The sequence below is a fragment of the Patiria miniata genome, unplaced genomic scaffold, assembly GCF_015706575.1.
Source record: "Patiria miniata isolate m_02_andy unplaced genomic scaffold, ASM1570657v1 HiC_scaffold_7, whole genome shotgun sequence".
Lineage (NCBI taxonomy): Eukaryota > Metazoa > Echinodermata > Asteroidea > Valvatida > Asterinidae > Patiria > Patiria miniata.
In genome coordinates this window covers 43,555,783-43,571,426 of record NW_024037074.1, presented here as the reverse complement: position 1 = coordinate 43,571,426, position 15,644 = coordinate 43,555,783, and the positions used below count along the sequence as shown (strand labels likewise).

General features: G+C 38.9%; 1 protein-coding gene across 1 annotated transcript; it reads left to right on the top strand.

Moving 5' to 3' along the window:
- The first annotated feature begins 9,058 nt into the window (after positions 1-9,058).
- Positions 9,059-15,177, top strand: LOC119746466 (retinol dehydrogenase 8-like). Its single transcript, XM_038223429.1, has 5 exons — positions 9,059-9,189; positions 9,875-10,043; positions 12,543-12,722; positions 13,779-13,875; positions 14,302-15,177. The coding sequence occupies exons 1-5, from the start codon at positions 9,094-9,096 to the stop codon at positions 14,618-14,620; spliced, it is 861 nt and encodes a 286-aa protein (XP_038079357.1). The 5' UTR covers positions 9,059-9,093; the 3' UTR covers positions 14,621-15,177.
- The last annotated feature ends 467 nt before the right edge of the window (positions 15,178-15,644 follow it).

Here is a 15,644-nt window from a genome sequence, read left to right as displayed (position 1 = left end):
TTCCTTTGGAACGGTGTTTCTTTTTTTTAAACGGACGGGTTCCTTTTTATCACACTGAAGCATAAAATCATTTACCTTCACACACTGAAAATGGAAAAACTTGACACGCACGTGTAATATAATTCAAACATATTTCCCAATTTTATTTTGCAAAGGGCAGACTCCATGGAACGAAAAAAAAAAATTAAATTTACAGTAGGCCTAACCTTGTATTCCGTCAATGGAAAGATGTAAGATAGGCCTACTCAATTCACGAAAGGTCACGCTGAACAAGCAAAAGCAGTTAGGACGTCGCCATTATGCTAAGTTACTGCATATTTTCCGCATTCCCATCCTGTTCCGTACTGCCTATGACTGCAAGTCGTTGTCCAACATTTCTGATAGATGCATCGTGACTATTTCGTGCCAAAGAGGCGTTGGGTTAGGTTCATGGCGTCTGATTTTAAGACCGAAACTAACAAAGCCATTTATAAAAATAAGGGAAACACGACCTGACCGATATCTATCAGCAAAGAGTCATATTAGAAAACACCACGCGACGTTTTTTTTTAATTTGGCAAGTAAATTGACTGACTAGGTACAAAATAAGTACGAGAAAAACGCATCCACATGTGAGCGTTCTAATGTCCTTGAATCTCTTCTTTTGTCGCCGTTGAGGGGGTACAGTACACGTTGATGTGAAAGGCGATGACAAAATGTGACAAAATGTCACATGGTCACGCATTCCATCGGGCAGGCTGACGGGATTCTGAAGGGCGGGGGTCATCTGTGGTTAAATCGAAAATCGAATTTAAAATTAAAATTCCGAACTGATATTTATATCATCAATAATCGACAGTCGACATTTGAAGACAGCATGTAGTTGAACCCCCCTCCCCCCCCCCAAAAAAAAGGCGGCAGGTAACATTATGTTGAGATCTTTTGAATGCTCACTCTTGACGACTCACACTGAAATCTATCCAAGAATCCAAAGTACAGCCACCTTTAAATGTGAAAAAAATCTAGACAGGGTAAAATTTAATCGATTCTTATGGAGACAAAAAAACATGGAGCGAAACGTATAGTTTCAATGAACTCATAAATGAATGCAGGAAAAAAAATCAGATGGTGGAAATCCTCAAGACTGCAATATAATCTCATTACATCAATCCCTGAAAGTGCATTCATTAACAAGGTATAAATAAGCAAAGAATTCTACTCTTTTTGCTCAGCTGGATTTCCTGTCAGGCTATTTTTGGTATAGGAGGTTCAATTCAAAACAAAACCAGACATTGCAATTTCAAATCATCACTTTTGTATTCTAAGGATATTTTATATCCCATTGGCGGGTCTTAAAGATCATAATCTAATACGATTATTGCTATCCTATCAAACTTGTTGGTGGGACTGAAATAGACGTTGGGTTTGTTCATTGTGGTTATTAATTGAATTTGCCGCAGTGCGATTTTCAACACCTGATTTCATGCAAGTTATGAATGCGCTATCTTCACTGACACACAAGAAAATTGAGAATCAGTAACGGATCTACGTGGGGGTAGTCGGTAGGGTGTCTATCCCCTTCACCTCAAAAATATTCGTTCATAAAAAAATCGCCAGTTTTTTTTTAAAATGACTCAAAAGCAATCATTATAACATTTTTCCGGGGGGGGGGGGTATGCTTTTATTCCTCCAAGCTGACGACGGTGTCCATGTACAGCCAAGCTCATTCCCATTGATTTCTTTCAACCTCAAGACAGGCCCTATATAGACAGGGTAATTTAATTAATTTGCTCTGGAATCACAATCCCAAACCACTAAAGAGTCTGTGTTTTTGTCTCCAGATTAACCTGGAATTAATTCTTGGAATTATGCGTATCGGTTGTTGCCTTGAGCAAGGTTAAATGATGACAAAAAATAAACATATATAAAAGGACTTTAAAGGTTCGTTTTGGACCATGACGTTTCTAATGAATCATCGAAGGCAACAAGCGTACATGACTGCTGCTCCTAATAGATCCATTTCAAGGACCTCTTACGATATTAACATGATCCATCAAGTCTGTCTTTAATTCGGTTCTTCTATACGAACCCATTCGTGTGGACCTAATTCATGACATGTGACGTGGATTATTGGAGCAGTCAGTTCCAATGTCAGAGTGCAAGAGGCTTATAATTAAGCACTTCCGAAGCTCTCAGAACCCAGCAGATGAAGTTGAAATCGTGTCTTTACCAAGTCACTTTCTTTTCTGTCAAGATAATTGATATAGACTGATATGCTCCTGATGTAGGCCTATAATGTCGTTGGCGAGGAGCGTGGTGATACAATTTTCAGAATATCTTGCCCATTATCCCATCCCCAGTTTGAAAAAAAAATCCAATAACATACATCGTTTTTGTTGTGTTGCAAATAGCATAACTGATTATTTCGAGGACCCGGTTGAGTGAAAGGACAAACAAATGAAGAGAAATATTATACGGCGAAAATGTGAATTAGGAATTTGTTTGCCTCTACTTTGTATTTATCGATGTTTTTCTTCTATTTCTACACTCAGCGTTGACTGTAATAATTCCCTGATCTCACTTTGCGTCACAACGCGTAGTGTACAAACCTTGAGATTCAATTTGACTGACACAATCATTAGAGGCCTCGTAAACACGAGTGGTCGCATGTTGTTTTCAAACGTAGTTTGCTTGCTTGACTCATCTGTTCTTCAACCATACTGTACACGAAAGTCAATAGTGTTTTGCAATTATATGCGTTGACTTTCACAATGGAGTTTGCAAATTCGTCGAGACACTAAAAGCTTCGTCCCCCAGGTAGAGGGTATGTTAAGGAGAATACACGAGAAAGTGTGGATTCGTAATTTAAGAATTCACGAGGCGCGAAGCGCCGAGTGAATTCGTAAATTAAGAATCCACACTTTCTCGTGTATTCTTCGACTTTAAACCATTGCTATGACGTCACACTATTGTTAAAAGTGTGGATTCGGAACGACGAATCTTTAGTAAAGTGTGGATTCGGAATTACGAATCCACACTTTGAACATGTCGGACTATTATTCTCCATCATAACGAGCATGAATAGGACCGTCTGCGTGAAAATTTGCTTACCAAAAATTACCAATGCATCTTCACTGTCAGATTCTCCGCCGTCACTGCAAAATCTACTTTTAGTCAGAAAGAAATCGTCGTCTGAACTATCCATTTTGACGTAAGGAGCCTATACACACAAAATGACTTGGTTGTACGGGTGTGGCGATACACATGCTAAACACGCCAGGAACAAATGTTGCAACCTGACGCCACTTCCGCGCTTGTGTGCAAAGTCTAGGGAGAGTCAATTCAAGTATTTTCTAACGAAATTGGAAACACTTCTCACTCCCAGATTCATGTCTTGTCGTCATTTTTGCAACAAATGACCTTCATTGAGATGATATATGAAGAAAAAAGTGGCGTCAGGTTGCAACATTCTTTCCAATACTTCTGTTGATGCAATGGTTTTGAATGACGAACTGACGGCTTAATGAGCTTGATTGTCAGTCGAATGCTCCGTGGATCACACAGACATCTTGTTAATGAAGCTTTGCCATGATAAAGTGTCGTTGCTCGGAAAAATAACCATTAATCAGCTCGTCTTTCCATTATCGACCCATGACACATATGACTAACCTCACTTTATAACTGCTAAATGACACTTTTATCCCCTTAAGGTATAGTATGGAACGCCAAAGACGCATTTAATGTGATCATCGAATCGGTGATGCATATTCACGATCGGTGATGCACGATCGGTGATGGACTTTCACGATCGGCGATGGACTTTCACAGTCGATAATCATCTTTGCAATCGGTGGTGGTTTTTTTGCGACCGGTGATCAAGTTTGCAATCGGTGATGGCCTTTTGCGATCGGTGATCAACTTTAATTGCAATCGGTGATCATGGTCTGTTGCGATCGGTGATTAACTTTTCAATCGGTAATTTTTTTTGGATGAATATTCATGATCGGTGATCAAAGTTTTCATTGGTGATAGACTTCCACAGTCGATGATCAACTTTGCAATCGATCCGATCGCAAGGGTCCACCATGCACCGATAGCAAAGTTGATCGTCGACTCCATCGCTGTTTAATTAGTGTGTTTTTTGATGTGTTTTTTACTGTTCTGAAACTGAATGCACGGTGGGCAATAGTGATTAGGTTCACTTTTTAAGTTCCAATCATCATGTTTTGTATTGTATTTTTCTGTTGTGATGGCAAATAAATAATACCACTAATAATAATAACTACTGGTATTTCTCACCATTGCAAAGTGATCACGTTCGTAAAAGTGCATCACCGATCGTGAAAGTGCATCACCGATTCGATGATCACATTAAATGCCTCTTGGGGTTCCATAGTATGGGGATGTTTGTCTCGAGTACTCACACGCACCGCTCTGCCGCACTCAAGGAGAAGATGCAGCAGCGTTAATGACTTCCTTAGGGATTAGGATGAGGTACATTAAACACACTATAGGCCCAGTCAAGTGAAAATGGACACCAGTGTATTGAGCTTACCTTCAGTATAAAAAGCTTAAAAGATGTACATGTATAATGCGTCATTTCATGGCAACGAACGTCCCTAGCTTGTTGATCTCTTCCATGGAACAAAATAAGTCTGTAATTTCGTTGTTCCCCTCGCTAAAAAAAGTTTATTAAAGCGGGTCAGAGTTTATTGTTGGGAGGGGGATGGGCCTATCTAAACGTATTAAGTAATAAAGATAACTTTTACGGCAACACCAAATCTGAAAGTAGTTGGCGCTGTTCATTGTATCCGTACACAAGGCACAATTATGTTGGAGTGTTCCCAGACCTAAATACTCGGACTATCCTTATTTATTTATAGCGGTTTTATTTCAACAGGGTGTAGCCTTTTTGGTTATTTAAACTATTATTCTTAAGGGTCCCGATAACATTAAAATAAGTTATCGAAAGAAACCAGTAAAAACATTAAACAAAACCAAAATTCTTAAATAATAAAATGACAATATTAAAAGAATTTAAAAAAATACATAGAAATCGAAATTTACGTGAGTAACAGGACCAAATCTATTAACACAAAGAAAAAAATGTTATAATTTAACATTAATATAAAACACAGGAACAATAAAAAAGATAAAAGAAATAAAATACCATGAACATTTAAAAATAGACGATAGAAAAGAAGATTGATTAAAAAAACACATTGACATATATATGTATTTGTGAAACAACCACATTTTTGAACGAAGGGAAAAAATATTAAGAACACGTCCAACAAATAATATGAACATTAAAATAAATTAAAATAAGATTATGAACTTTCGATAAAACGGCCCCAATATCACACGACCAGAACTCCTACGATTCCTCCCATTTCTCGACGTTTTCAAAACACATTTTCGTTGACGTTCGAGATAGTTCGGGCTTTTGTGGCAGTTAACGTAATTGTTATGTTTTGCCGACAAAATACGATCCGACGCAATGAGAAATTTCCTCAGTGCGTACCCTATTTAGACAAAAACACCACAATCACAATTAAATCTGTATTGACGTGCAGAATATAACCATCCAACTTATTAGACATGAAAGTGGTTAACACCAGAAGGGCGTATGCAGCAACGCAACTTGCTGCTATTGGGGACGCGTGCAACAAGTTTACGTTGCTGCTCTCGGGGACCTGCGCTGACCTACAATCTATTATAGAGCAGAGCCATCAGGGACCAGACTACAAACATGTAGGCCAGCATGTTCCCGTTTTGTTGCAGTTCCTTCTATTTAGTTAACATGAAATTCAAACCTGCTCCTTCTTTTGGCCTCCTCTGCCTTAGGCCAAAAAAAAAAAGTCTCCGGTTTCTGGTATGCGCGCGCGTCGCCGTAGCCATGCGCGTCGGCAAAATGAAAAAGTTTTTTTTTCAATGAAAGATGATGTCTCAAAACCGCCAAACTCACTGGTTTGACTGGAATTCTGCTGCTGCGCAATTTCAACGTGTTTTTAGATGGGGCTATGATCGAGAATAAGCTTTATGTGGCCTCTCTGGACTCCCATATATTTGCACTAAGTTTAGTCGGGCACCATTTGCAGTCATCAGCCGACATTTGAAGCAAATTTGAAGCAAAAAAGTCGGTTAAAAAAAAAGAAAAGCCGCGTCGCCGCACCGCACCACTTTTTGGACAAGCTCCATACCAGAAACCGGAGACTTTTTTTTTTGGCCTTATTACCCTTTTTTAAAATTCACAATGACTCGATTTTGCGAATAAATGCAACGAACAGGAGGTGAGAGGGAGAAGACAGAGGTCCAAAATCTTCTAGTGAATGACCTCATTATCTCTACGCGAAGACAATCTCCGAGGAGATCAGTGGATAGCACACGACTATAAATCTAACTACGCTGCCGAGGATATTTTCGGAATGAGGGCGCTACCGCAAGTTCACTTAGCAAGTCATAAAGGGTGACCGTGAACAGCGCCACCCTCTTGACTCGGAGAATTCATAGATTTGATTATGAATTCGAAATGGACTAAAACAGTACATTTCGTGTTCAGTAAACGTAACACAAAATATGTATGGCCATACTCCTGTCTTCCCATTGGCTATTTGGAATAACAGTTGGTTGGTTGGTTAAGACTTTGTAAATATTTTGCATAACAAGGTTGCAGACCAGTAAATGAACTTCCATAGACCCCAATGGTAAATGCTCCCACTTCAGAAACTCGGGAAAAATACTCACAACTCTCCATCATCTTTCATTTTCTTTTCAATTTTCGGGGGGTCAACTGATGACTTGTAGGAGAAATTTCCATCCGAAGATGATCACCCCTGAAAATAGTCCTGAAGCCAATCGCCATTTTGAAAAACGATGCCTACACTCCATTGCAAAATAGAGCGCTTTAATTTCATCCAAATTGAACGGAACTACAAGCTCACAGTCCTGTGCACGGCTTCCACCCATATTTTTTACAAACCCTCAAGTTCATGGCCCACAGCATGCTCAAATACTGAAGATTTTGAGGGCATGCAAATCGTGATTTGGCCGGCGTAGGCAATTTCGGACCGATTTACTGGTCTGCAACTACAAGCGTCAGAGCAAGAATAAACTTGTTGAAGTCCATTCGGGGTTCCTGTGCCGTAATTTCTCCCTGCGTTTCTTACTACATTACAACAGTAGAGATGAACTCAGTCCTAGTGAGTTAACTTTTACAACCCTATACGGGAAATATGGAAACAATGGTCTATCCGTATCCAGAAAAAAACCTAAAACACCGTGGGTAGTCATGGGTCTTATGCACATGTTGGCCATTTTTGTCATGTTCCCTGAATGTATTTCATAAATTGTGAACTGTTGAATGGGATGGTGCCAGACTATCAAATCACTTTCATTTTTTTTTAAAATGTGGCTTAAAACATTAGAGTATGTTTAATCACACATGATAAATTATTCATCAGAGCAGACTGGTATTAATTTGTAACGTCATTGCTTTCATTTCTCTACATAAGTTCCAAAAATGAAGATTTTACTTCACGACTCATGAATAAGGCCCATAATCAAAGATTATACAGTCTGAAATGATGACCCCGGCCCACTTAATTTAACAAAGTCTATCTCATGAAAGTTAAACGAAAATTGCAGGCAAAAACAGGGTGGGTACGAGGATCGAGAGAATCTGTACAGGAAGACGTAAGACGCCCCCATGACATGATCTCCGCTTGAGGTGAGGCCGTGCCTGATTCTAGGGACATTAGAAATGGTACGCGTGCGAGATACGTAGCTATGCCGGACGGAAACGGTGCTTGTTAATTCACCAATTTGTGCGAAATAACCACAAAATGTAGTGATATAACAGTTACGTTCTTCGAGACGCATACGTATCCGGTAAACGTGAATCATTTCTAACGGCCCCTAATAATGTGGGCGTTGTTAAAGATGATACCACATATTCTTCAAAATATGCTTTTCTCCTATAACGAATTTTCAATTTGTATGTTTTGTTTTAACGAAAAAGAAACTACTTCATTCAGATTTTGGGCGTTTGCAACCCTTTGTATATATATTAATTACTCCCCCCCCTGCGAGAGCCGAATTATTGTCTGGCAGCCAATAATTCAAATTTTGTGAGTGAAATATCTCATTAACTTATTGTCGGTGGATTTTTGTTCAATGCCTCATTCAAAAAAGAATAACTTTTATATTGCTAGGAAAATAGCATGAAAATCCATCTTTAAAATAAATCCTGCGAACATCACTCCAACACGGTTTAAAGATGTAACAAGAAAGGGCTTTGACCTTCCGTTGATAAATTAATCATTAATGTAACAAACTGCTGAATCACTTCACTGTGCTGCATCATTCAGTCGGCATTCACCTGTACTGAAAAAGGTCAAAATGTTATACCAAGGGCACGTGTACTATATTATACATTATTTCAAAGTAAAGTATTGAACAAAAACATGGACCAAAACCTTGCATCAGCAGCAGTTACACTAAGAAACTGACGGTCCTTTTGAGGTTCGAGCAAGTGATAAAATGACCAGGGTGAATAATCGAGGACTAGAGGTAAGAAACCTGCTAAACTCCAAGACATTGTCAATCCAATATGTTTTAGGTGTGTGATTTACCCCCACGTCTCCTGTATTACACATGAAGTCGGTAAGCCGTTTCGCGTTGGGTATATGCATTTGTATTACAATATACGCAAGCATTCCGCTTTAACTAGGAATCAGTTACAATTTAACGTTTTTGCTTCCAAACACTTTTCATATTGTTGGGGTTTTTTGAACATTGTACCGTGAGTTGCGTTTATCACTGTCAACAAAATGTGACATGTGAACCGTCGACCTTTCTGTACCCAGTGTTTATATTAATGGCTACAATGGCAGACTTCATTTGAACATTGCCCCGTGAATTGCTAAGTCATTGTCAACCCAAAGCTACCCGGGACGGTCGACCTTTTGCTCTTTGTTTTTCTTTCTCTTCGACCTTTTTTCTTATTAATGATCAACTTAAAATCGGCCTATAAAAGCACCACATTTTTGCATGAGGCGCATTTCGTCTCAGTGCTACATTTCAGTTTACGATCCTGTCAATCCACGAGCAAAGATGGCGCCACAGTCTGTGCTTATTACTGGTTGTTCGTCCGGGATTGGTCTGGCTACGGCCGTAATGCTGGCAAAGGACAAACAACATCAGTTTAAGGTAACGTCCAACATTAGGCAATGAAGGTGAAGACCTCATTAAGATGCGCAAGTTGTTAGCGTGACCAATTCATCCGTAATGTGCACAAACACGTAATTGTACAAAAATAGTAAGTGTACGACAACAATTCACATGCATCCCTATGAGAATTGTTTTCGTTTTGCTGAAAGAACACTTACTTTTTTTGTGATCGGTGAACAGAACTTTAAACACGGTGCTTGTGTTCAAAATCCCGTAACTTGAAAAGTACATGTAATGAGTGATTTGAATGATTCTTGTACTAAAAGAAAGCTTAATGACTGGGCTTTCATATCCTAGATTTTGAAAGTGGTACTTTATTTAAAAATTTGTCCTGCCATTTGGGTTTCGTTTTTTTTTTTACTCACCCTGTACAGCGTGGCCGCAAGGCGGTATGGCGCTGTACTGACGTAACGACCAGTGATGTAACTGGAGGGGGGGCACCCCCCCCCCGCTCGAAGCCCCCTTGTGCTCCCCCGATCAAAATTTTGGAAATGCAAAATTGAGTTTTTTATTCTTAACACCTAGGCTTACCATTGCCGTCATGGCCCCTACAGAAAATGGGGCCTCTAAGTGGCCCCCTTTTTAAATCTTACCCCAGTTTAATACGCCACTGTTGACAATCCCGCCTTCGTTGATTTGACTTTTCCCATGCTACTTATTGCAGGTGTACGCCACAATGAGGAATCTGAAGTCAAAGGCTAACTTGGAGAAGGCAGCAGGCGACACGCTTAACAAGAACCTCTTCATCCGGGAACTTGACGTCACCAAGGAAGCTACCATCACATCGGTTGTAGATGAGATCTTACGAGAAAACGGGAGAATCGACGTTCTTGGTTAGTACTTATTTGGTGAAATAGAATGAGCTGCCAACGTAAATTGTATTAGTTTGGCAATTGATGGAGATTTGATGCTGATTTAATTGAGGGAAAAACCGCAAAAAAATATTAGTATCTACCTTCCGGATGCGGCCTGATTCATTAGCTGTTTCGGTCGGTGTACACACCGAAACAGCTCTTGTTAGCTGTTTCGGTGACACACCGAAACAACTCTTGTTTTCGTTAAGATTTTTTTTTTCTTTTTTTTGTGGCTTTTCCGCATAGTTGCGGAATAGCCTTTCTTTTTGTTCTCATTTTTTTGGCTTTTTCGCAATTTTGCGAAAAGCCTTTGTTTTTGTTCTGTTTTTTTTTTTGGCTTTTCCGCATAGTTGCGGAAAAGCCTTTCTTTTTGTTCTCATTTTTGGCTTTTTCTCAATTTTGCGAAAACGCCTTTGTTTTTGTTCTCATTTTTTTTTTGGCTTTTCCGCAAAGTTGCGGAAAAGCCTTTCTTTTTGTTCTGTTTTTTTTTGCTTTTCCGCAAAAAAGCGGAAAAGCCTTTCTTTTTGTTCTCATTTTTGGCTTTTTCGCAATTTTGCGAAAAAGGCATTCTTCTTATCCAAAAAGCCCATTCAATTTGTACACGTTTATTCTCTACACGACTTCAGTGCTTTTGCAACTTCGGAATTTCATCAAACTTATACCAATGAAGGACCCTTATGCAAGGATGATCCTAGAACAATGACGTCATGATGACGTCATCGACTAATTTATTATAGATTTTTGAATATTTAATTTTTCCCATAGACTTTGTACACAGATTTTTTTTTTAAATGTCGACATACGAAGGGCATTTTCGACTCTTTGCGAGTAATTCATTTGCACCACTCTTTGTCCAAGCAAAGACCCTAATTCAAACAACATTGTGTAATGATGACGTCATGATGACGTCATCCTGTGTTTATTTATAGGCAATTAAATTATGACACTTTTTAATATTGCAAAAATGCATAAGAAATCAACCGTACGCGTCCGCAGCATTCTGTTACCGGCAACTGGTAGAGTAGGTTGAGGTCTTGATTTCATTCAGTGTGCGTGAAATCACGTGACCCTTGCTTCCGGTCGAAAAAGACCAAAACCGGAAGTGGCTTATTATTTGAAAGTGGTAATAGATATGAATTTGCTTTCAACGGTGTTAGTCTCTTGGCTGATAGTATTCTTCAAATCATCTACCGATGACGTCATGCAATCTTCGAGCGCCCTCTAGCGACAGGTTGAAAATTTTAAAAAATGTATTTTGAATAGATGTCTGTGGCGAAGTTTGTTGGAATCGCCTAAATATTGGTGTATATGATGACCTTGATCCACTTAAGACGTGTGCGAAGTTTAAGGTTTATGACGTCATCAGACCGAAAGTTATAATGAAAAGACTTTTTTTCCTTAGAAAATTCCTGAAAAATCAACCATGGCAGTTTTAATATTAGTTTTTACTTTAATTGTTTATTTAAGGGTAGGTCTAAAATATTTCAAAGCTTCGAGGCAATAAGCAAACTCGGACATGCCCTGCGCACGCTTAAAACTTCAGGTTGACAATAACTCTGCTTTAAAACATGCACAGGACGTGTATGTTGTACATATCGTATGTCAGTCAGCCCGCGCGCAGCGCACGTGTTGCTGAGGTCAAATCCTGTCCACAGTGACCGTTTTAGCCGATTTCCGGCTAACTTTGACAGATTTTATGTTCATGCATAGTCAGGGACGTATTATTGACAAAAACAAATCATAATGCGGAAAAGCCCTATCTTCTGTTGCAAACAGAATTTTTGCAAAATTTCGTAAAATGTGTGACATCATCATGACGTCATCAAAAACGTGATTTTTTTAATTTACATATCAGGGTATGTCCGATCGTTATGAAACTTGGTTGGTAGGTAGGTATAGATAAAAGCATTCAAAATCTTAAGTGACGTCATCATGACGTCATCATCTGATTTTTTATAAATTTTTCAAATTTTAATATTTTCTTCAAATTTTTGACCGATCGACCTCAGAGAACCTGACGTCCGATTGGGTTCAATGTCGGTATGCAGATATTCCAGGAAGTGTTAAAGACAAAAATTGCAGTGACGTGACGATGACGTCATCATGTGTTTTATATGAATTATTCAATTTTTGGACCTTTTACTCATATTTCATCAATGGAACGTGGTAAATTCGAAATTCTTTTTTGCAAAAGGTTTGTTAGGTCGTAGATAGATACAGAAAATTTCAAAAATGTGTGCGGTCATCATGACGTCATGAAAAAATGGTTTTTTTTTTTTACATAGCATAGACACTTTTTGTATAGAATACGCATGTACATGTTCATTCGTCCTGGATGAAACTCCTTTACGGCAGTCATTAATAAAACGGTCGAAACAGCTCAGTGTTTGTCCACAAACACATTTCTAGTTTGAAATTGTTTTCTTTAGGAATTTTGATGTTTTGGGATTGTCATGTTCGCATTATTTGTTTATATAGTAAACAATGCTGGCTACACGGGTTTGGATGGTGTCGACCAAAAGCCGATGGAGTTCGGTTTAGCCATGATGGATACCAACTTCTGGGGCCCAGTAAGAACTATGAGAGCTGTGTTACCAGCGATGAAGAAGCAGAAGTCTGGTAGGATTCTCAACGTCAGCAGTATGGCGGCGGTTCACGGTTAGTATGTCTTAAACTCTATTTACAACATCAACTATGGGCATGTCCAGGATTCTATATTGACTTAAGTCGGCCATGTTAAATGGAAAGCCCGGCAAAATCCTCATTTCTGGAACTTGTGCAGAGAAATAAAAGCTATACATAAAGTTAATTACAAATTAAATACCAGTAAGCTCTGATAAGTAATTTAAAATTTGTGATTAAACATGTCCTAATGTTTTAAGCCACATTTAAAAAAAAATTGAAAGTGAGGCTAGAATGCATAAAAAGTCTGGCGCCTTCACATTCAACAGTTCACAATTTATAAAATACATTCAGGGAATATGACCAAAATGGCTTCCTCGTGGATAAGGCCCATGGGAGCAAAGCAATCACCGGCCGGAAAAATAAAACCGAAAAGGGACATCATTCAAAACTTGGGGCGCTGTTCAAAAACTTCAGCAATATACATGTATAAAGACCCTTCTCGGCAGTTTGTATTATTAAACATACAAAACAATTACAGTACAATATGCAACCCCAGTTTTCGTATTTGTCTTCCTGTTTACAAATACATAGAAGGCTATATATATTAGATTGATTAATATTGACTTATTGACTGCTTACTCTGCAAAAACGAGCAGGTCGAGTAATTTCTAAACTGGCTTTTGTGAACACTCTTGGCCTCTATTTGCAAATTTAAAATTGTTAAAAATCACTGACCTGTATCATCTTAACTTAGAAATATGTATGTTTAAATATATGAATCGTTGTTTTAACCCCTGTCTTACATTAACTTCAAACATCTTTTCCTATAATACCCGCAGTAATACGAATCATCCTTTATGGCAGCATTGAAATAAAATGTATCAAATCAAGATATTTTAAGCGATGACATCGATGAATAAGCCTAAGACGTTATGACGTCACGCTATTTCTCATGGGAACCACCAAGTTTCCATAAGATTAGTAAACATATGCCCTACATGTAAACAAATCCGGACGTCGTTAAAACAAAATGTTCATATGTTTCCTGAATTAAGGAAAAATACATATATTTTTTAACACTTTGAACAGCCGTTCCTTTCCATGCCATGTACTCGGCCACTAAGTTCGCCTTGGAGGGATTCTCTGAAGCCAGCTCGTCAGTCTTGAAAGATGTATACAACATCAGGTACTTTGAAGTGTTGATCTGCTAAATACAATGTCAGGCATTGTATGCTTTTAACCAATTGTATGAATGTATATATTTCCCTTAAAATCTTTCTGTATTTTCCCTCAATGGCATAATGTAGACAAAGCATGATTTTTTTGGTGTTTGGAATCATGGTGGGTGTGGATATAATCTTAAATTCATTTTCAAAAGGCTTTGACAAACAAGTACCAAGTGGTACAATCCACGGCTGCTGGGCAACGCGTGAAGACGGCTTACGGCAAAGTCCGTGCACCCGGGCTGCGAGCAATACCAGTACTTGAAGAGTACACTCTAAAACAAATGGGTTGGTTGAAACAGCCACATAATTGCTTAATATGTATCCAACCAATCGGAAATAAATCGATATTGATGGGCCCTGACTGGTTTATTGTCTTGTTTTACTAGAGTTCTCATCGTTGAACCGGGACCCACCAATACAGAGATGATCGCTAAAAACATGTCTCTTCCTCCAGCGGAGCAGGCCAAAGATTTCGAAGCTCCTTTGAAAGATGCCTTCCTTAAAAGCTTGGAGGGAATGACCGATCGTCTCAAAAATTTAGTTCAGCAGCCTGAGGAAGTAGCTCAGGTCATTCAGGAGGTCATACTGAGTGAGAATCCACACCTGCGGACCCAGGCCAGTGATATCCTTAAGAAGGAAGCCGCCAAAAAGTTTCTGGATCCGCACACCGATGGCTTTATGAAAGAAAAATGGCAAAAGAAGTGAACACACTCCCTTTTTCCACAACTCTCTGAATAGGCTTTTAGTGTCCTTACAGTAGTTAGTGCAGTTTCTCTGGATTGTAATTTGAAGCGGAGGTCGGAAACGTTTGATTTACCTTGACTGAATAAAACATAATTGAAATCTGTCAAATATTTGGAATACGGAAGGGATGTAATTGTATAAACATTCTTTGTTATTTCTTTAAAAGGTAGAGTATAAATCATATTTCATTTGTGATTTTTTTTCCTTTGAAGCAACAGAAGATGTGTAATTAAATATTAACTTCATGAACTTTTAGCATACTGAAGGATGAATATAAATAGAAATCAATATTCTAGGTTCTCAATCTCAATTCAAACGTTGCCGATTCATGTTTTGAATTGCGTCCGAATTAAGCATCCTGGAAACATTTTCATTCAGCCCATTGCAGCGACGCTATGTCACGCATTCGCTCGTACCCCCGCCCTTTAAACAGGACGCTGATGAATTTACGCTCTGATTGGATATATTTGCGTGACCTGTGACCTGCAAGTCATCACGGTCATGATTCTGCAAGGTTTTAAACGGCCGTTAAGACTAAGTCATCACTCGTTTATTCCCATTCATCAATTTTTTTTTTCATCAAAAAAGCGTAATAATGTAGGAAAATCTGTAAAACTTATTTGTTTTGTAAATTTTCCATTCTTGTCACTTGTTCAGGTCCGTCTCGAAGGGTTAAATTGCATATTATGCGACGCTCAAAATTTGGCCGCAATGAAAAAGAAATCACACATCCGGTATGGAATGTGTGCATTTCTATGAGAAAGATTTCGGATAGCATTTGCGCGCATTGGCTAACTGCGGTCTTTAACAGCTGCAGCCAGATGCTTTATACATAGGTCATAAATTACCCAGAATGCCATCCCCACTTCCTTCACAAGATTCAGTGAAGCTCATCAGCCCTTCCCAGCGCCCTGTTTGCGGGGGGGGGGGGGGGGGACCAGCGAATGTCACGCACCGAACTGACGCTCACGTGCTCTCACCCATT

Excerpts from the sequence above, each read along its gene's own strand:
- LOC119746466 (XM_038223429.1), top strand. The coding sequence starts at position 9,094 with ATGGCGCCACAGTCTGTGCTTATTACTGGTTGTTCGTCCGGGATTGGT. Across the intron at positions 10,044-12,542 it reads CGGGAGAATCGACGTTCTTG|TAAACAATGCTGGCTACACG; the intron begins GTTAGTACTTAT and ends TTGTTTATATAG. Across the intron at positions 12,723-13,778 it reads CAGTATGGCGGCGGTTCACG|CCGTTCCTTTCCATGCCATG; the intron begins GTTAGTATGTCT and ends CACTTTGAACAG.